Source organism: Harpia harpyja, chromosome 4 (assembly GCF_026419915.1).
Source record: "Harpia harpyja isolate bHarHar1 chromosome 4, bHarHar1 primary haplotype, whole genome shotgun sequence".
Taxonomy (NCBI): domain Eukaryota; kingdom Metazoa; phylum Chordata; class Aves; order Accipitriformes; family Accipitridae; genus Harpia; species Harpia harpyja.
The window spans coordinates 45,943,858-45,962,532 of NC_068943.1; the positions used below are offsets into that span (position 1 = coordinate 45,943,858).

The 18,675-nt window shown below is 49.1% G+C and overlaps 2 protein-coding genes across 2 annotated transcripts; both read left to right on the plus strand.

Moving 5' to 3' along the window:
- The first annotated feature begins 581 nt into the window (after positions 1–581).
- On the plus strand, positions 582–14,848 carry LOC128141199 (uncharacterized). Its single transcript, XM_052785808.1, has 7 exons — positions 582–996; positions 1,234–1,379; positions 3,421–7,972; positions 8,528–8,767; positions 9,673–9,829; positions 10,970–11,099; positions 12,154–14,848. Exons 2-7 carry the CDS (start codon positions 1,322–1,324, stop codon positions 12,303–12,305), a joined length of 5,289 nt encoding a protein of 1,762 aa, XP_052641768.1. The 5' UTR covers positions 582–996; positions 1,234–1,321; the 3' UTR covers positions 12,306–14,848.
- Positions 14,446–17,689, plus strand: LOC128141200 (uncharacterized). The gene is made up of 3 exons (XM_052785809.1): positions 14,446–14,610; positions 16,355–16,651; positions 16,818–17,689. The coding sequence occupies exons 1-3, from the start codon at positions 14,446–14,448 to the stop codon at positions 17,181–17,183; spliced, it is 828 nt and encodes a 275-aa protein (XP_052641769.1). The 3' UTR covers positions 17,184–17,689.
- The last annotated feature ends 986 nt before the right edge of the window (positions 17,690–18,675 follow it).

Below are 18,675 nucleotides of genomic sequence, written 5' to 3' on the forward strand. Positions count from 1 at the left end.
TATTTGTGTGTGTGCAGGTGCCTAGCACTAGAAAGATCCCTGATGTATACTGCTTACTATCTTCAGGTGAGTATTTGCAAGGACACTAGGGCCTTACAGTTAAAGGTAAAAGGGGTATAACTGTGACTTTGCCTAAGAAGCCTCTGGTCTCTTTGGTTGTTATGAAAGTTTAAATGGTGCGCTTGTTAAGCATTTGTTGTGCTTGTTCTTTCACTATGGTTTTCATTCCTGTCTCACCAAAATGTTAGTTCAGGCTGCTCTGAGCCAAATGGGGTTAGTCGCTGAACTGTAATCTTCTCTTCAGTGTGGCCTAACTCTGAAGGGTCATGGGGAGAGAATGTCCATCTTGGGCTCACAGAGCCAAACACCTACATAAATGGATTGCTTTAGTGAAGTGTCTCCATCTGGGATCCAGACTGATCCTTGTGTATATTTGTCTCAGCACAAACTGGCAAAACCTTCTGACCCTTCTTGGGTAGAATTAGAATTATAGAGTTGTTCAGTTGGAAGGGACTTACAACTATCTAGTCAAACTGCCTGACCACTTCAGGACAAAACAAAAGTTAGAGCATGTTATTAAAGGCATTGTCCAAATGCCTCTCAAACACTGACAGGCTTGGGGCATCCATCACCTCTCTAGGAAGCCTGTTCCAGTGTTTGACCACCCTCTCAGTAAAGAAACGCTTCCTAATGTCCAGTCCGAACCTCCCCTGATGCAGCTTTGAACCATTTCCACGCGTCCTCTCACTGGATCCCAAGGGAGAAGAGCTCAGCACCTCCCTCTCCACATCCCCTCCTCAGGAAGCTGTAGAGAGCAATGAGGTCGCCCCTCAGCCTCCTTTTCTCCAAACTGGACAAGCCCAAAGTCCTCAGCCGCTCCTCACAGGATATTCTTCCCAGCCCTTTCACCAGCTTAGTTGCTCTCCTCTGGATGCACTCAAGGACCTTCACATTCTTCTTAAATTGTGGGGCCCAGAACTGCACACAGTACTCAAGGTAGCGTTTTAACTCTTTCTTCAGAGATAAAGAGCTGCCTTGCATAGGCAACCTCTCATGTTTACAGTCACATTTTCCATCTTTGCCATGCACTTTCTTCTTTTGTTAAAAATCAATTGATTCCAATTGGTGCAGGGTTGGTGGGTTTTTTTGGTTGGTTTTTTTTTTTTGGAACAGACTATTGGTTGCTCTCTGGCCTAAGCTCATATAAAGTAACCCAATCCTCTGCCCTTCCAGAATAAACACAGCAAATGCCTATTGCTAAGAGGCAGCAGTGACTCCTTGGCGAGCTGCTTCCTATCTGAATATATTGTTACTGGACAAGATGCAGGAGAAATTCCCCATCTTTATTCTGATTGCAGCTGGACTATCAGATTTATCTGGTGAGTGATATGTTTTGTTCTAATCTTAATTGCTGTCTTTCTGCCTTCTTTTCCTCTATTACCAGTGAGCAGGAAAACTATGCTAAATATTGTGCTATCAGTCTCAGGTGTGTGACAACAATGAGATAAAGGAGCAACTTCTCTCTGTTTGTGCAGCTGTGCTGTAAATCTCAAAATTTGGTTTAAATGGTTTCTGTTGTGGGAGTACTAGTGGCCCCAAATCAGGGCATAGCTGTGCTACTTACCCAAGCTAAGAGACAGTCCATTCCCCAAAGAATATATTGTCCCATGCAGGTGGGGGAAAGCAAAGGAAAAAGAGAGTCACTTTTCACAGAGTAGGTCCATAGCAGAACTGAGGATCAAATTCGTGTCTGCTGAAGCCTTGTTCAGAATACACTTTTCCAGTTACACTTCTATCACATTAAGCATGGGCTCCCCTCTTCACCATGTAGTAACACATTGTTCTGCATTTTCTTTGGGAACAGCTTTCCTGCCAAATATTTCTGAGAGCATGAAATCAGTGATGAGTTTGTGATGCTGTCATGCCTCAAACAAGTTCATAGGGCTGCTGTCACTCACTGCAGGGAACCAGTCAGTCTTTGCTTTCCACCTCTTACTGTGTGCCTGTGAGCATACCCTGCAAGTCTACATAAAATTAACTTGGTTAATGAAAGCAGTCTTGTGTCTTCAGGCAGACCGTTCTCTTCAGTAAAGATAAACTTGGGAGGGTGGTGTCAAAGAATTTTCCATCTAATTAGTAATTCTATTGTTTTTGTGGATTCTGTTTGCTCGTTATGTTTTTTTAAATTACCCTGTCCCCCTGCAAGGTGTATTTGTGGATATTTACACCAGTTTATTTATACAAGACCTTGATTCCGTAAGTGCTTGTCTTTACAGACAGATTGCTTGTGTTGCTTTGCTGAGTTGGGGTTAAACCACGGGAGTTTCATTTGTTTATACAAAACCACAATTCAAAGTATTTTATAGATTTAACATACCAGTCTCCATCATCCATTAACTTCCATTTCTTTTTTAGCAATATATCAGCTTTTGCGGTTCCCTTATATCAGGTTACCCTGCTCACTGTTGACTGAAAGTAGTACTGGTTTTCCAAATGACCACAGAATCTCCTCTTAAGGCACTACACTTGGATGCCAGCCCAGGGATTTCATCTGGAGCGAAATGGCTAAACTTCTGCTTTGCTTTTGTCAAAAACCACGATTTAAATGCATAACACTTAAATGCGTTATAACTTTTTAGCTTTTAGATACATGTATTTGCTGGCAGTTGCCTAAGGGAAAATGCTTGAAGTTTTTGGAGAGGAAAGTACATTAATATTTTAGTCCATGGTTTGGAAAGTATACTTGGGAATGTGAAGACAGAAAAAAGTAAATTGTGTGGATAAAACAATAGCCTTTTAAACCGTAGATCTGCCTCTTTAAATGACAAAGTGTCTCCTTTTGATTTGAGAAGTTAAAAGCAGAGAAGTTACTATGTTCTGTCTGTTCTGTGTCACTTCCACAAAACAAGCCAGCTTTGTCCTGCCTGGTCACCCAGTATGAATCAGGAAACTCATCATAGGACTGGGATATTGGGGGAGGAAGAGTGGTTAAGGAGAGCCAGGTGAGTGAGCTCATTCATGTATATATTAATCTTGCTTTGCTATTAAAGAGCTACCAGCCTGTCCTCAGGCAACCTGAGGGTTTAATTCTCCCGCATCTTCTGCTGTCATTTATATCCTTGTACAATTAAGATAAAGGGTTCCTCTCTGGCTGTTTAATGCTTTGCATCAGTATGGCAGGAGTATGAAGTGTCATCCTTCATATAACACTGAATATAAACAGCAGAGGATCAGATTTATAGCAGCTGGCTATAAGTGGCAGTGCCAAAGCTGCGCATCCTCCCTCCTGTAGGGTTCTCAATGGAGCCGGTGGCCGCTTAACTTTCCGCTTCCTGCTCAGCCTGTTGCAAAGTGCTGCTGCAAGCTGTTAAAAGTTCATGTACAACTGAATAGGCAAAGGGCTTGTTTTCTGTTCACTAGGTGCCTCCAGGAGCAAACATCACATCAGTGAAGTATTAGGCCTGAGCTTTCCTGGAGAAGCCCAGCCAAGAGCTGAGAGCAGCCCAGTGCCCAGCAAAGTGTTTTCCATTACAGAAGATAACTCAGATGAGGTGACCTTTAATTTTCAGAGTCCAGCAGTTGATCCTACCAATGAAATTACAGCTGACTTCATTCCTGTCCACACAGAGACAGCTGTAAAAAGAACAGCTGTGCTGCCTAAGGAATTGGTTAGAAACTTGGAGGTGCCTGAGCAACTGTACACAGAAGCAGCAGCTTTAAAACTCCAGGATGGACACATATTTGCTAGCAAGCTCTTGAGTAGCATAAGCATCCCTGTCTCCACACAAGGATCACAGGCTACCACGCGTCTCAAACAGCCAGACAGGTCACTGCAAGGAAAACCGGAAAATATTACTGAGGCTAGTTTCAGTCCTACCAGTTCTAGTGCTGGGCTGCCCCAGCCCTTTCTCAGTGGAAGGACATATCAAGACTCTCTCGAGTTTACAGCTGTCTCTTCCATTCCTGTTATCATGCAGATGGAGGTGCCAAGTCCTAAAATGTCTCTTCTGACTTCAACGGTAAATTTTCATCCTCCAAGAAAAGAAATAGCAGCACCTCCATTTCCCACCAGAGTTAAGATTGCTCTTGAAAGTGCAAGGCTGGATTGGTTACCAACAGGAATGCCTCCCACTAGCAAAAGGCCAAAAGACACAAATCCACAAGTCCAGCCTGACAGCAAAGCTGGTGTGACACCTGCATACCTGAAGAAGACTCAGAATATGGATGCTAAATTTACAACTTCTGCATTCCTACAAAAGCCAGCTTCAGGGGGCCTTGATGCAGCCTATTCCAGAATGACACAGACTAATGCTATTCAGTTTTCCCCTATTTTATCTCTGAAGCAGGAAACAACAGGGAGTAAAGCCAGAAACTCAACAATAGCTTTAATAAATGGTTCTGGACACACAACCCAGTTGCCTGCTCTTCAGACACTCCCACAAGGCAACATACATTCTTCTTCATTATTGATGCATCTGGAAGCTCTAGTTCGTGATGACTTACTTCCATCTCCATTTCAAGGGCCCATTAGCACAACTGATAGACAACAGCCCCTCTCTTTGTCCCAGACTCTCAACTGTACTAAACAACATGTTTCCCCACAAACCAACAGGAGCTCTCAAGAAATCGCAGTTCTAGTTTTGCAAAGAGATACTGATCATCAGACAATGACAAGTAAACCTGAAAAATCCAGATCCCCTGAGAGCCCACAGACTTCTGCTAATTCATCCTCATTAAGCCAGTTGTGGATTTCCACATTAAAACTTTCCCAAACTACTAAAGAGCTAAAAGGAGTAACACCTGCACTCTTACCAGGTAGGTCTACCTTTGAGAATGCAGCCCTTCAACCTGTAAGCACTTTTGATTCTGTTCATGCAGGGCTTCAGTCACCAGGTGCATCTTTTCCTGCTTATGTTGGATTGCAGCTAATGGGCATCCCCACCTCTGCTGAGAAAGGACTTCACATACCAACTTCATCCACCTCTACTGGTTCTGGGCCTCAGGTTCAAGGCACTTCTGCCCATCCTGTAACTCAGGAAGCCTTCCCTATGATGCTGCAGATGAGCACAGTGGAAGACTCCAAGAGAAAGAAAAGTCTTCTGCAACAAATAGGTAAAACTGGTTCTCCCCCACTGACTCTACAAGCCAGCCCAGTCCCCACCCCCTCTGGACTGCATGACAATGGCAACCAGAAGGTTCCTCTTCACACCTTTGCCCCTTCAGCCTCCCAGATCCAGCAAGCTGGCAGCCTGGCAGCTTTTGCTTCAAAACTGCCCTCACTCCATGCACAGGGAAGCCAGTCCAGCTCAACAACAGCACATCCCGAACCACTGGTGCCCAGTGTTTCTGATGAGATCCCAGCATACCTGGCACAAGCACTAGTGCAGCAGTTTGGTATGTCACATGATGCAGCTACCAAAAACCTCAGTGCTTTTAGAGGTGATCAACTTACAATGCTACCATCATCCCCGTACTTGTCCTTTCTGCTGAAAAGTACTAATGGCATGCTATGCCTGCAGCCCATGCAAGATTCCCCTCTACCTACAAAATTCCAAAATATCAGCTTTGAGGGTCTGGTTTCCATTCAGCAAATCCTGGCAGCAGCAAATTCTTCAGTGCTGGACCTTGCAAACTTACAACATCTGAGTCCTTCTAGCTTAATCCTGGTTAAGCCTGTGTTTATCCTTTTGCCCACTGACAGACCAGATTTAGAGATGGCACCCTCTCCTGAGGGTGAAGATGACCACAAAACTGCCTTCATGTTCACAAACAAGCAAAATCTGAATTTGGGCACGCCTGAAAGCAGCCATGCTCTCCCAATGAAAACTAGTTCCTCTTATCCCACTGGTAAGTCTTTGAGGCCTGAAACTACTCTCTCCACTGTGTCTAACCAACAAGCAGAGAAAACAAAAGTAACTTCTCAGCCAGTGCTAACTAATCCTAATTATACAGTCATCACTAATTTGTTTCAAGCTGTTACCTCGGCATCAAATCATTTGCTGGAACCATGGATGAGGGTTAGCCCTACAGTGCAGGCCATCCATCTGCATGGGCTGCCTGAATACCAGATACCTGCTCCCAATTCCCAAGAGGCCAAGGGGACTGATTTGCTTTTACTTAACGGTATGTTAGCAGAGCCCTTCACCTCTACTGCGCCGCCATTAGTGGTATCTGCACAGCATAGGCCCCATACTTCCCCTGAAGTATTTTTCACCGCTGAAGAGCCACATTATTCTTCCGTAATTCCTTTACTGTCAACAAAGGGACTCCCTGATTTTCAAATGCCTTCCCAACCTCTGTTTACTACCACAGGGACTGTAGATCAGGTTCAGCACAGTAAGAAACTAATGCTGCAAACTACTGGCCATCACCAAGGTTTAGTGACCGCACCTTCCTCTGTCCATGCACAATGCACAGAGTGTTTGACCTTGCGGTCAGCTAGAACCATAAAATACCCATTAAAGATGTTCACAAGCATCATGCCTTTGCAGTCCACATCACAAAGTCTCCTAAGTACTGAGTCACTTCAAAGGCTGCCATCACGAGTTCCGTTTGTACCCAGCACGTCATCAGCTTTATCAGCGCTTCCAGCTGGAAATGATCACAAAGATTCAGAAGTGGGCAGCGTGGCCTGTTCAGGGGGAGTCACTGTGAGTGCTAAAGCAGCACAAACCCACACCACTTCTATAAAATCTGATCTTACTAAACATTTGGAATTTACTCCCATTGTGCCCAAGACCTTTAAAATGACAGAGACACCAACAATAGCACCAGTGCATACTCCATTTTCAACAAAGGTCCAAATAAAAACAACAGTTTCTGGGAAACTTCTGGCTACAATTACCCATCCAAGGATGTATACCAACTCTCCTGCAAGCCCACCTTTGCCTGTGTCTACACATGTTCCCCTGCTATCAGCCATGAAACATGACCACATCCATCGAGGCCCTACTAAACTGTTCTCACAAGCCAACATGGGAGAAAATACAAAGCCAACTGAAATCAGCACAAGTGCAAGAAAAATAGAAACTGGTAAATTCCTGGGAACAAGTATGTCTCTGTCAGCCATGTTTAACACAAGAACACAGCAACCACCCCCAGCAGTTCTTGGGAATAAGGTGATTTTAACTCTGGTACAACCATCTGTGTCTGCAGGATCTATTATTGCTCTTGAAAGACAGCCTAAATTGACACAGACCAAATCACAGTCTCCACTAGCAATGACTTCTCTCTCTGCGGCGAAGAATGATTATATCTCTACTCCACTTACAAACAAAAAAGTGTTTTACCTGCCAACACCAACTATCCGATCTGATCCAAACATGGTGCTGCCTACAATTGCCAGAGTGAACAAATCAACTGTGGTCTCTACATCAATGGGGAAGAGTGAGGACATGTTAGTGAAAGGAGATGCAGCCACCACTAGCCAGCTGCCCAATCAGGCACACATGTCTTCATTACATCAAGCATCAGCAAGACGCCCTTTGGAGAAGGTATCACTGGAAGATAACATTGAACATGAGACTGGTCATTCCAGCCCTGACACTGTTATGTATGCCACTGGGCCACCTACAACAAAAGCATTTTCTGTCTCTGCTAATAGGTTTGTAAATAAGATTACTAATCATTCAGCTGTCTTCAACAAAGTAGCTGTCAATGACACTGAGATGCTTCTAGCAAGAGATCTAATCCAGTTCCTTCCAACCCCAGAGAGCCCCTCACATTCTTCTCGGAGTCTGGTAGCGCTTACGCCACAGGGGAATTCCTTGCTGGGTGTTGCAAACACTGGACAATCTGAGAGGCTGTTGTTGAACACAGAGGCAGAGGAGATGGTTAGAACAAATGAAGTAACAGAAGCAGCAGATGAAGGCTTAGTAACTGTTCTAACACTGCTGGATTCAGAGCCCAGTGCACTGCTGAGTGAATCACATCAGAGGAAGGTTTTGCAATCAGATGCCACCATTCTGAATGGGTAATTATCTCATTGTAGTTGCTGTTGCATATTTCTGCTGCGTGATTTAAGGAGGGGGGGGTTAATATCCAAACTGCTCCATGAGCTCAGTAACATGGGTATGCTGTATTGTGGTTTTAAAAACACTTAGTTTGTTCAGCAATGACATCACATTAAAAAAAGGGGGGTCTTTTCACATTTCTGATATTAATACTGTCCTTCAGACCTAGTTTTCTTTTTCGCAATAGCCTTCGACTGTCTGCCTCTCCTACCAAAAACAATCTACATGCAGTTTTACAAGTGGGAACATGTGATATTGCTCAAGTGATCAAATGCACTAGGAAAGAAGGTGGAAACACTTCCAGGTTCCCCTCGGTTCAAATGATTTGACTGTGCAGAAAGGGAGGAGGTGGTTCTGATCGCGGGAGGCTCTGCCATGCTAGAGTCTACATGTTGCTCATTGGTTCCAACCTCCTGTTTGGTTTCACTGAGGAAACTCACCCTAATGCTCTTGTATTCCTAACAGGCTGTGGAGCCTAGCTGGGCCTCAGCTTTTTTTCCTTCTTTCCCTAAAAGCCTTGCAGTTGTGAGTGATGATGTTTGCGGCTCTGGTAACTACACCGTGCAGATGAGCTTGCGTCCCGTTGCAGAAGCGGGCCCTGAGGTTGAAGGGTCGGCTCCTTCCGAAGAGACTTTCCTGGCTTTAATCGCTGTGCAGACTAACAGCAGCCAGCCCGTGCTCCAGATCCGGTCGTGCTGTGTGACGCCTGCCGCCAGCCCAGGGGGACCAGGTGCTATGTGCTGCCTGTTCCGCAGGTCAGACACGGAGCTGCAGGGGTGGGCATAGCTTCACGCTGCTCTTCGGGCCTGGGCTGGGAATGGGCTGATCCTTAGAGGACCCTCTCTTGTAGCCCGTGGCTGCAGTCTGATCTCTCTGAAGTTCAGAATAAGCTCAAAGCAGTGGGAACGAGTCTGAGAGTGCTCTGCTCCCTTAGCTGTCTTGTGAGTAATACCAAGGGCTTGATAAAACAAAGAATCCTCAGGGAAAAAAAAAATCTCCCTTCACCCTTTGATTTATGTAAGTAAGCTATCCCACTTCTCCATGTCGTACTGTCACAGATGTCAGGCTTACAGCATCCTCCTGCACTTCCCACTACGGGACAGCACAGCCTAGGAGCAGAGCAGCCCAAGGATGGGAGCCAGGCATCTCCACAGGCCTCCATTTCCCCATCATCAGCATTTCACGGCTCTTCTTGCCTAACCTGTCTGGGTTGAGCCCAGGGAAATTGCAGGTTTCATTAGTTGATGTTCGTAAAACCACTGGGGCATGAAATGTGCGTTAGCAGCACTACGCATTATCGTCATCAGTAAAAGAGCTTTCTGGTTTGCCCTTATTGGCTATAGCGGGAGATCACCTCTGCAGTGCTTCTGAATTTGTCTAGGTCAGGGAACGATTATCGCACTACAGCAGCCGTTTTAATGGTTGTAGCAAAATCAACCTCCAAGAAACAATTCTGCTGCTCTAGGACTGTGGCCTCCACAGCAGGGACAGGAACAGCCTGAGATGCTGACATTTTGTGGATTTTTGTTTAACTCTGACTCTGTAGATGCAGGTACCTGGCTTAGAACTTGTGCAGACCTGTGTCAGCAGATCCCCCTCTTCCCTGCCTTTAGTCAGGGAGAGCTGGAATTTGAAACTGTTTGCTATTTGTCCTTGCCAGGTTGCCATTTGAATGCAGACACATCCAGTTACTACACAGCAGTAAGTCCAGAGCTGCTAGCTTCACCATCCAGCCGTTCCAGATGCTGAATCACTCAGTGGCCTATTTGCACTGTCAGCTTAATGTCTGTCTGCATGGCAAAACCGGATGTGAACAGGTACATGAGACAGGTCTGTTCTCACTGGTCTAAGGCACTTTTGGAAAGATCTGGTGCTTCCAGCAAGTACAGTCAATTCAGTAAAGAATCTTGGTGGTACATTATAGAGCTCCACCTTCTTCCGGCTCATACAGTTCTTTCTTAATCTCCTGCATACTCTGTGTCTCCTAAAGCCCTGGCTGAATTTCTACTCTCAATTAAGATGAGCTCACAGTGCTTTATTTTCACTTTACATGTAATCCGCATAAGCATCATATCAACAAATAAGCAAGTAGCAACCTTATAGGAGAATCGCAAGGAAAAGGCTCAGCAGAGCGATATAGTTCTGCATTGTAGAAATACGTGAAAGGGCTCAAATCTGTGTCTATATTGGATTGTCCTGGGTCTGGGATATGGAAGTTTTCAGGCTTCCACAAGCTGGGAGGGCTCAGGGATAAGGCTTCTGTGAAACACTTGGGAGTGTGTCATAGTTAGCCATAGGCCATGCTGTGCATTTAAAAGGCACAGTACTACAGAAGTAGTGCAAATAAGTGTTTGAGAGGGATGTAGAAGATCCATGAGATTCATGAAAGTTTGAGTGGTTGGGCTGCATGGTGGAGCTAGAAAAGCTCCAAAAATTCAGCCAGTCAGGCTGAGTCTGCTTTTAAGAAGCTTTGGCAGGAATTAGAAAATCAGTTGCATGGGCATGTGAAGGATGAATGTCTGCATCTTGCGTATGGCCCTGCTTGCTCTAACAGTACTTCCTGTTAGACGCTGCAAACACAACCATTGGGCCTAAAAAGAGAGCTGGACTCTCTGGGAAAGAACTTGGCCACTCCCTGTAACAAAGGCACCACATCAGGGTCACCCCATATCTGGTCAATCCCTTTGTTAAAAGTCTGGAAGATGACTTAATGATATTAAATGGTAACAATAGTTGCTAATCCCTAGGAAACAGGAATTAGGCAATAGAGATTTACATACGGACTGGTCCAAGCATTAGGCAACTCGCTTTTTGGAATGACAGCAGAGCTGGACAAAGACTGACTCTAAGGAGACCTGCTCCGATCAGCGCTGTGGTTGCTGTGGACTGTGCACAGTCACTAGTGCAGGAGATTCTGTTCTGTATGCTTTCAAATGATTTTCATACATCTTTCCCAGGACTGCTTTGAAAGTATAGAGCCACTTCTCCAGCCAAGTGACAGCAACAGCTATGAAAACCTGCACAACCTGATCTCATTTGGTCCAGTTTTGAGAATGAAGAACAGGTTTCTATATAAACCTGTGGAAGGTGGGTCTCCTGTTTTTTCTTCTCTCTCTCTGTCTCTCTTGCAGAAGTTTCTGTTCAACTTTTCCCGCTGTAAGAAAAACACTACACTTTTAACAACTTTCTTGACAGCCATCTGGTATGACTAGATTATATCCCAACAACTCTTCACCTTTGTTTTGGCCTTCTTAAATCCCAAACATGATGGTTAATCAGCATCAGATCTGATAGACTTTCAGACAGCACAAAGCCAAATGCATCCTCTGCAGGAACTGAAGCTTTAGAAGGAGGAGAGGGGATTAAAATAAGGCAGAATGTCCTCCAGCTGAAAAGAATTTTCCTGCATGTTGTAGTATTTTGGTGAAACATGTTGACTGAGGATGAGGAATGTCATTAAAATAATAGTGAGAGATATTCACAAACGCTTTCCTTCAAGTGGCTGGGTTTTAGGTGAGATGAGATGGGAGGAGTCAATGTATAGGGACCTTCTTTTAAATATTTTTTTCTGTTAACTTTGCAGCTTTTAGAATGAAAGAGCAATGCAGTCGTATTTTATACTGAGCTTAGGGAAGAGTCCCCATATTTAGAGGTAGTTTTTTGGTACAGCAAGGAAACACCATCCACAGATAACTGGACAAAAATCTAACTTAGGAAAATTAGGTGCAGAATGAGGTTGGTCATGAATCAGGAGCGCTTTCTTTTTTCTTTCTGTTCATAGGTGAAATACAGCAGCTAATTAATGTTAATTAGATGTTGTCCAGCTATTAGAAAGGAGTGATGCTGAACCTGGTACATCATGAGCATGAGAGACTTCTTAAATCCACTAGCACCATCCCTGAGAGTCACCTAACTTCTTGTGTCTTTACTTCTTTATGCAAAGAATATTTACTGCTGGGATCTTATGGCAAAGAAGGTAGTGTCTTTGAAAAGGCACTACCTGTTCAAACTACTCTATGGAAAGAAACTTAGCTGTACCTGCTTGGCATGCTATAAAGATGAATGGGAGTTTAACCTTCTTTCTTGTCCCTCCCTCTCTTAATGCTGTTCACTGCTTGATTACTTCTTTCTTTCTTTCCAGGTCCTGATTCTGCCATGCTGGTACCCATTCTGCTGGGATCCCTTACTGGCTTTGCTGTCTTGGGCAGTGCTTTCGTAAGCCTTTGGCTGCATCATAGACAGAAAACCAAAAACATACGCTGTCCACAACTTGGAGAAATCCATGGCCTGTGAACCATGAGCAGCTGACTGGTCCTGCACATCCCACGGCACTGCTAAAATGATCAGAAAACCAATTGATTTTGCTTTGCACGCGGTATTGCTTTTGTAGAGCTGCTGCTGACCCAGAGGGCAAGATATCCAATCTCTGCTTTAAGCATGTCTCTCCTTCCTTTCTTTCCTTCTGCATGAGCAAGTCCACAAACTGCAGAGTAGAGGAAGAATTGTAGTAGTGGTCCAGCTATAAGGGAGAGCAGAGCTTAAAATGCAGTATGTGCAAGCACCAGCACACAGTCTGATCACAGAAATGGGAAAGCAGACAGTAAATCAGCGTGCAGAAGAGCCACGTAAAATAAAGCGCTGTAGACTAGAGCATGCCATCAAGGAGAATAGATTGTTAGGAAAAATGATGAAACCCAAGTTTGTTGATTGGGAATGTGGACAGGACCCAAGAGCTCCAGAGATCCAGCCACTCAGCTTTACAGCTTTTCTCATGTCTAAGGAGCCGAGTCCCTTTATCCTTTTGCTTTACTCGTGTTACTGTTTCCTCACTTTCAGTGGAAGCAAGTTTCCACTAACTGCCTGTTGGTAAAACCCACATAGTGGGAGAAAGTTAAGAATGCAAAAGCATTGTCTGTAAGGCTGAATTTGAGAGCACATAAAAAGAACTCGCCACATTCAACTTCTAGGTCCAGTTTCTTTACAGTTGTTGCCAGAATGCAGGCAGGAAGGGGGCCACTGCCAGAGCACCTTGTGTCAAATGCAATGGAGAAGTAGCTTGCACTTCCACCTGGATCAGCCTTCCTCCAAGAATTTCTTCAGATCGGATATGCAGCTAAAAATTCCAGGTCAAGACTCAATGACAATTACCCTTCAGAAATACTAATTATTATTTGTATTGCAGTAGCACTGAGGAAACCAGCACCATGTTGTATTTGACATTGACTTACCTACAGAGATAGTCCCTGTGCTAAGTCTTGAAAGACATATATGCACAAGACCCAGACGAGTGTCGTTAAACCCTTTTTACAGCTGGGGAGTCAAGGCATAAAGCAACTAAAAGCATGCATGCATTAATACCCTGATATAGCCAGGAGGGAGTTCAGCTCTCCTGTGCCTCGACCCTGCTCTTTAACCAAAGGACTGTTCTCTTTCCTGAAGTAAGTTTGTAAATGGGTCCCTGAGACTGACATGGCAGGTTCTGTACAAAATACAGCAAAAGGAATAACAACGTAAAAAGCCGTACTGGATTTTGCACTAAAATGCACCTGAAATGCAGTTACGTTTGAAGTATAGCAGCTTCTTAGAAAGACAAATACAAGAGCTTTGTGGTTCTGAAGAAGTCTGGCACGTTGCCCAGGTACAGCCACGGGTAGAGTGGGGTGCCGCATCCTGGACACCACAGCTGACACAATGGAGGCCATGACTGGGGGGAGAGGGGGGGTCAGCAGCTGCCTTGCAGCAAGGTGTCAGCAATTGCCTTGGCAATGGGAGTTGGCAACTATTTTGGGGGACAGGTTGGGAACTGTCTTCAAGGGGATTGGCAACAGCCTTTTTGGGGACAGTAATCAAGCATGTCAGGGAAGGGCTGTTCAGCATTCATCTTGCAGTGGGGGGAACACACAAGCATCTCAGGGTGAGGGGGTTCACAGTCATTGGGGTAGGGGTGGTCAGCAAGCACCCCAGAGGTTGGTCAGCAGCAACATTTTGCCCTCTCTTTTTTCGGTGAATAAACCAGATAAAGAGCTATGCTGACTGCTGTGATATGGCTTTCTACCACTTTGCAGATGTTTTGCGGTCACGCTAAAACTTTTGACTGTCCTAGCAGAATTTTCCTTACTGTCTGGCTTTCCTTCCAGCTCTGCAGTGGATGGGGTGGGACATCTCATCAGCCAAGGAGAGAGCAGCACAACTGCTGGCACATGGTTGGCTGTGGTGGCAAGAGCCAGGTTTGTCTTGAGTGATGTTCACTCTTTCAACGCAGAGACTGTCCAGGGGTGTCAATGTACACGCTACGGATGACTGACATATGGCTTTTCAAGTGTTTTCTCTTTTTCCACCTTCCTATGTGCATGATGTCAGCTTTTGGGTTCCTGATGGGGAACAATTTGATGAAGTTGCTTTTCACACAGTTGCTAGGCAGGTGTCAGGTGAAATGGTTGTCTCCATCCAGTTAATTGATAGTTTCCAGCAGTCCGAGACCGGACGGAAGAGCCTCTGCCACCGGCTGACCTTCCAGTCCTGTGACAAGGCACTGAGCCGCCAGGAGGTGGCAGGGATGCAGCTGCTCTTTCGGAAGGAGAAAAACCAACGCTTGCGGGTAGCTCTTCGGTAGAGCCTTCTCTGTTGTTTTCAGGGGCTTGAGCAGCGTCTGCGCTTGTTGCCGATCCGGAAAATGTGGCCTACATCTTGTTGGACCTGTGTGTTATTGCAGTGCCTCTTACAAAGGCGGTGTGGACTTCAAGTACCTGCACACATTGTAAATGTGGAAATTCCTGTTAATGCAGACCAAGCACCTTCCTGTTCTGCGTGTGTGTAATGAAAGCTCATTTTAACCAGTGGAGCCTTTCTTTGCTAGGGTCCTGTGAGACTGGGCTTGATCTCCTTACTGATGCCAATTCACTTTTCCTACTCTCGCTTGTGTTTGCCCAGCGCCTTGTGCTGGTGGCAACTGTATCGAGTACACTGGAAGAGGGAGGATCTTGCTGTTTCCGAAGGGTTGCGTACAGTTTGAGCACTGAAAGCACTCTGCGCAGATGCTTGGTCCCTGTGGGATGATGGCGTGTGCTGGGTTGCCCCACGCAGCCCGTCTCAGAAGGGAGGCCTGTGCCAGGGGTGCACCCGGTGGGGCCCCAGCCGCGTGCACCAGCAGGCTGTTTTCTGAGTAATACCGATGGTAATCACAAATGGTGATTCCATTACTAGATTCTAAAGGATACTAACTGGTCCTAAAGGGTAGCTGTACCGCCAGTAGTGCGTTAATAGCTACAGCAGATGTAACTGCTGACGGAGAACTCCAGTAAGAGAGTGAGTTACTGGGATCTGTAGGATTACACTGGGGAAAGGTAGCAAGAAGCCTTTCTTTTAACAAATGTTGAAGACTCGCAAGACCTGAGGTCATTGCTGACACTATAGCGACTCCCAGATTGTGCTAGGTAATTCATGGCTGCCGCAGACACAAAGAAGCGCTTCCAGGTAGTTCTGTTAGGCTCTTCCACCAGTAAGTAATTCTACTGCTGGAAAGTCTGCTCCCGAATTCTAACAGTGGAGCCCCCCTGGCTCTTTGGGAATGAAATAAAAACCTCCTCGTCGTAAGCGCAAGAGTCTTCGCGGCGGAGCCGAAGGGGGGCCCGTCCGATACTGACCGATCCTGTCAGTTGCCGACAGACTCTGTCGCGACCTGCCACCGGTGCCGCGTCCCAGAGGAGCCCAGCGGGCTCCGCCGCAGCGGTGGGAGCTCCGCCGCGGCACGGGGAGCGGGTCCGATGCTGGCGAGAGCCCCCGCAGCTCCGCCGCAGGCCGGCGCCGCGCAGACTGTCCCTGCTGTGGGGCGGGCAACGAGGCGCGGGGGCTGCGGCGGGCGCGGGGCGCGTGCCCCCTCCCCCGGGCGGCGCGCGGGCGCCTCGGGGGGGGGCGCGGGCGGGCGGGAACAGGCGTTGCGCGGGCGCCTCGCGGGGGCGGGGGCAGGGGCGGGGGGCGCGAGCAGGCGGGAACAGGCGTCGCGCGGGCGCCTCGGGGGGGCGGGGGCAGGGGTGGGGGCGCGAGCAGGCGGGAACAGGCGTCGCGCAGGTGCCTCGCGGGGGCGGGGGCAGGGGCGCGAGCGGGCGGGAACAGGTGTCGCGTGCTTGTGTGAGGGGGACAGCGGGCGCCTGAGGGGAAAGTGAGCGCGACCCGCCTGGGGAAGGGGCGGGCGGGGGTCGGCACCGCCTGGGGAGGGTCCGCGATCGCGTCGGGGCGGGCGGGCGGGTGTCGGCGCCGCCTTCGTGGGGAGCGTCTGCGGTCGCCTCGGGGCAGGGGCGCGAGCGGGCGGGAACAGGCGTCGCGCGCCTGTGTGAGGGGGACAGCGGGCGCCTGAGGGGAAAGGGAGCGGGACCCGCCTGGGGAAGGGGCGGGCGGGGGTCGGCACCGCCTTCGTGGGGAGCGTCTGCGGTCGCCTCGGGGCGGGGGTCGGCCACCGCCTTCAGGGGGTCTGTGAGCGCCGTGGGGAGGGCTGGGGCTCAGGCGCCGTCCCGGGGGAGGCGCGGTCAGCCATCGCCGCAGGAGGTGCGGAGGTCCAGCGCCCGCCGAGAGCGGCCAGGAGCCCGGAGCAGCAGAGGGCACTTCGCACTCGTCCCTGCAGGGAGCACCGGAGCACCAATTCGGTGAGAAAAACCGATCTGTGAGGCTTTTTCCGGTGGGGGTAGCAGTGGGGGGCCTAGGGTATAGGGGGTAGGTGTGGGAGGACGGGTGGGCTTCGGGTGGTGCTGTGGAGAGCTTCGTGCGGGGCCGGCGTCCCTCGGTCCTGACGGCGTCCTCCTGCCTATGCAGCAGCTGGTGGTGGAGCAGACAGAGGAGGCATCCATCGTGTGGCACTGCGAGGCAAGAGCGAGCGAGAAGAGGAGCGGAAGAAGCCCGGGAGACCGAAGTGGAGGAAAGAAGGGCACTCTGGGCAAAGGGACCTCGCTGTCACCGGGGTTGTGGTCACACAAGGGCGTTGCCAGCACCTATGGTGCCCTGGCTGGCTTTGTGCTGGAGGATGACCTCCCTGTAACCAGGGCTTGGGCCTTTGCATTTGTTGGCCTTTTGCCATGTTGCCCCATGGTTAGGCTGCCTGGAGAGAGTGGCAACCCTGTAAGGAGGGTGAGAGCCACTGTCTCTGCACCTGGGGGGGAAGTAGAGCTCCTGAAGACGTGATGTTGTGCTGCAGCCAGGACGGCCAGCCCATAACTGGCGCAGGTCAGAGCCTCAGGCTCCATGGGGCTTTTGAGCATGCCAGGCCGAGGGGGACTGCCCTGTAAGCAGGGCTGTGCACATCCCCTGCGCTCAACGGGAGGTGCTGGGAGGGACCCCCTGTAAGCAGGCAGGTGTCCCTGGCCCCAGCCTTTCAGAAGTGTGGGGCTAAGATGAGTGGGGCTGGGCATGTCCTGCCCTAGCTCTCTTTCTCTCTGCTCTGAGCCCTGGGAGCAGCTTGGGAGAAAGAGAACCACGGGGGAAGGTGGGAGGCTGGGGGGAAGGGGCCCCCTCTGGGGACTGGGGATGTGCCTGCAAGCAGGGCCCAGGTCCTGCCTGGGCAGCCCTGGCACTGGGAAGCCTTTTTATTTCCTTGAGCTGGGCCGCTGCCCTGGAAGCAGGGCTGGGGCCTCTGCTCTTTTGCCTCCCTCTGGGCCACTGGGCACCATGGCGGTGAGAAGGGTGGGTGAGCCCGGGGGGGTAGAGGGTAGGAGGGGGGAAGGATGGCTGGGGGTCTGGGAGTGCTGTGGGGACCTCCCTCCGGGGGCTGGCATCCCGCTCTCCTCCAGGTGGAGGAGCTGGCACTTGACTGTGCCCTCCTTCCTTGGCAGCAGCTCCTGGACAAGAAAGACAAGGCATTGTGTGGAACTGCGAGGCAAGAGCGAGCAAGAGGAGGAGGGGTGGGCTGAAGAGGGGGAAAGAGAAAGGTGCTCTGGGCAAAGGGATCTCCCTGTCACCGGGGCTGTGGTCACACAAAAGCATTGCCAGCACCTTTGGTGCCCTGGCTGGCTTTGCACTGGACGACCTCCCTGTAACCAGGGCTCAGGTCGTTGGCCTTTTGCCATGTTGCCCCATGGTTAGGCTGCCTGGAGAGAGTGGCAACCCTGTAAGGAGGGTGAGAGCCACCGTCTCTGCACCCGAGGGGGAAATGGAGCTCTCTGGACCCCAAGCCCGCCCTGTAAGCAGGGGAGGGCTTTTTCCCCACACCCCCCTCCTCTGGCCCCGGCGGCTTTCTGCCTGCTGGCAGCCTGGCCAGCGTGACCCCCCCTGGAGTTGGGACGTGTCATGGCATTTGCCCTTTGGCCACCCGTGGATCCCCTTGGCATGTTGAGGCTCCTCTGGCCTCCATGCAGCCCAGGGGGCAGGTCTGAGGCTCTCCTTTCCTGCTTGGGGGTAGGGATGGCTCCCCAGAGTTTGGCTGCACAGAGCTCACTCTCTCTTCTGGGAAGTTCTGGTTTTCCCTGCCTGTGTCTGTGTCTGAGTCCAAGTCTGTGTCTGTGTGAATGAGCGAGCGAATGAGCTTCTTGTTTAGGCCCCTGTTAAAATTGCTGCAGCGTACTTAGCTTAAACTTCCCAGGAGGGAAAGAAGGGCTCTGTGCAGCAGCGGGGGGTCCCCTCTGAGCCCGTGAGTGGAGGGAGAGTCCAGGCTTGCCCCTTCTTTCTAAGGACGGAGAGA

Excerpts from the sequence above, each read along its gene's own strand:
- LOC128141200 (XM_052785809.1), top strand. The coding sequence starts at position 14,446 with ATGGTTGTCTCCATCCAGTTAATTGATAGTTTCCAGCAGTCCGAGACC. Across the intron at positions 14,611-16,354 it reads AGAAAAACCAACGCTTGCGG|CGGGCGCCTGAGGGGAAAGG; the intron begins GTAGCTCTTCGG and ends TGAGGGGGACAG. Across the intron at positions 16,652-16,817 it reads AGCACCGGAGCACCAATTCG|CAGCTGGTGGTGGAGCAGAC; the intron begins GTGAGAAAAACC and ends CTGCCTATGCAG.
- LOC128141199 (XM_052785808.1), top strand. The coding sequence starts at position 1,322 with ATGCAGGAGAAATTCCCCATCTTTATTCTGATTGCAGCTGGACTATCA. Across the intron at positions 1,380-3,420 it reads TGGACTATCAGATTTATCTG|GTGCCTCCAGGAGCAAACAT; the intron begins GTGAGTGATATG and ends TCTGTTCACTAG. Across the intron at positions 7,973-8,527 it reads GATGCCACCATTCTGAATGG|CCTTGCAGTTGTGAGTGATG; the intron begins GTAATTATCTCA and ends TTTCCCTAAAAG.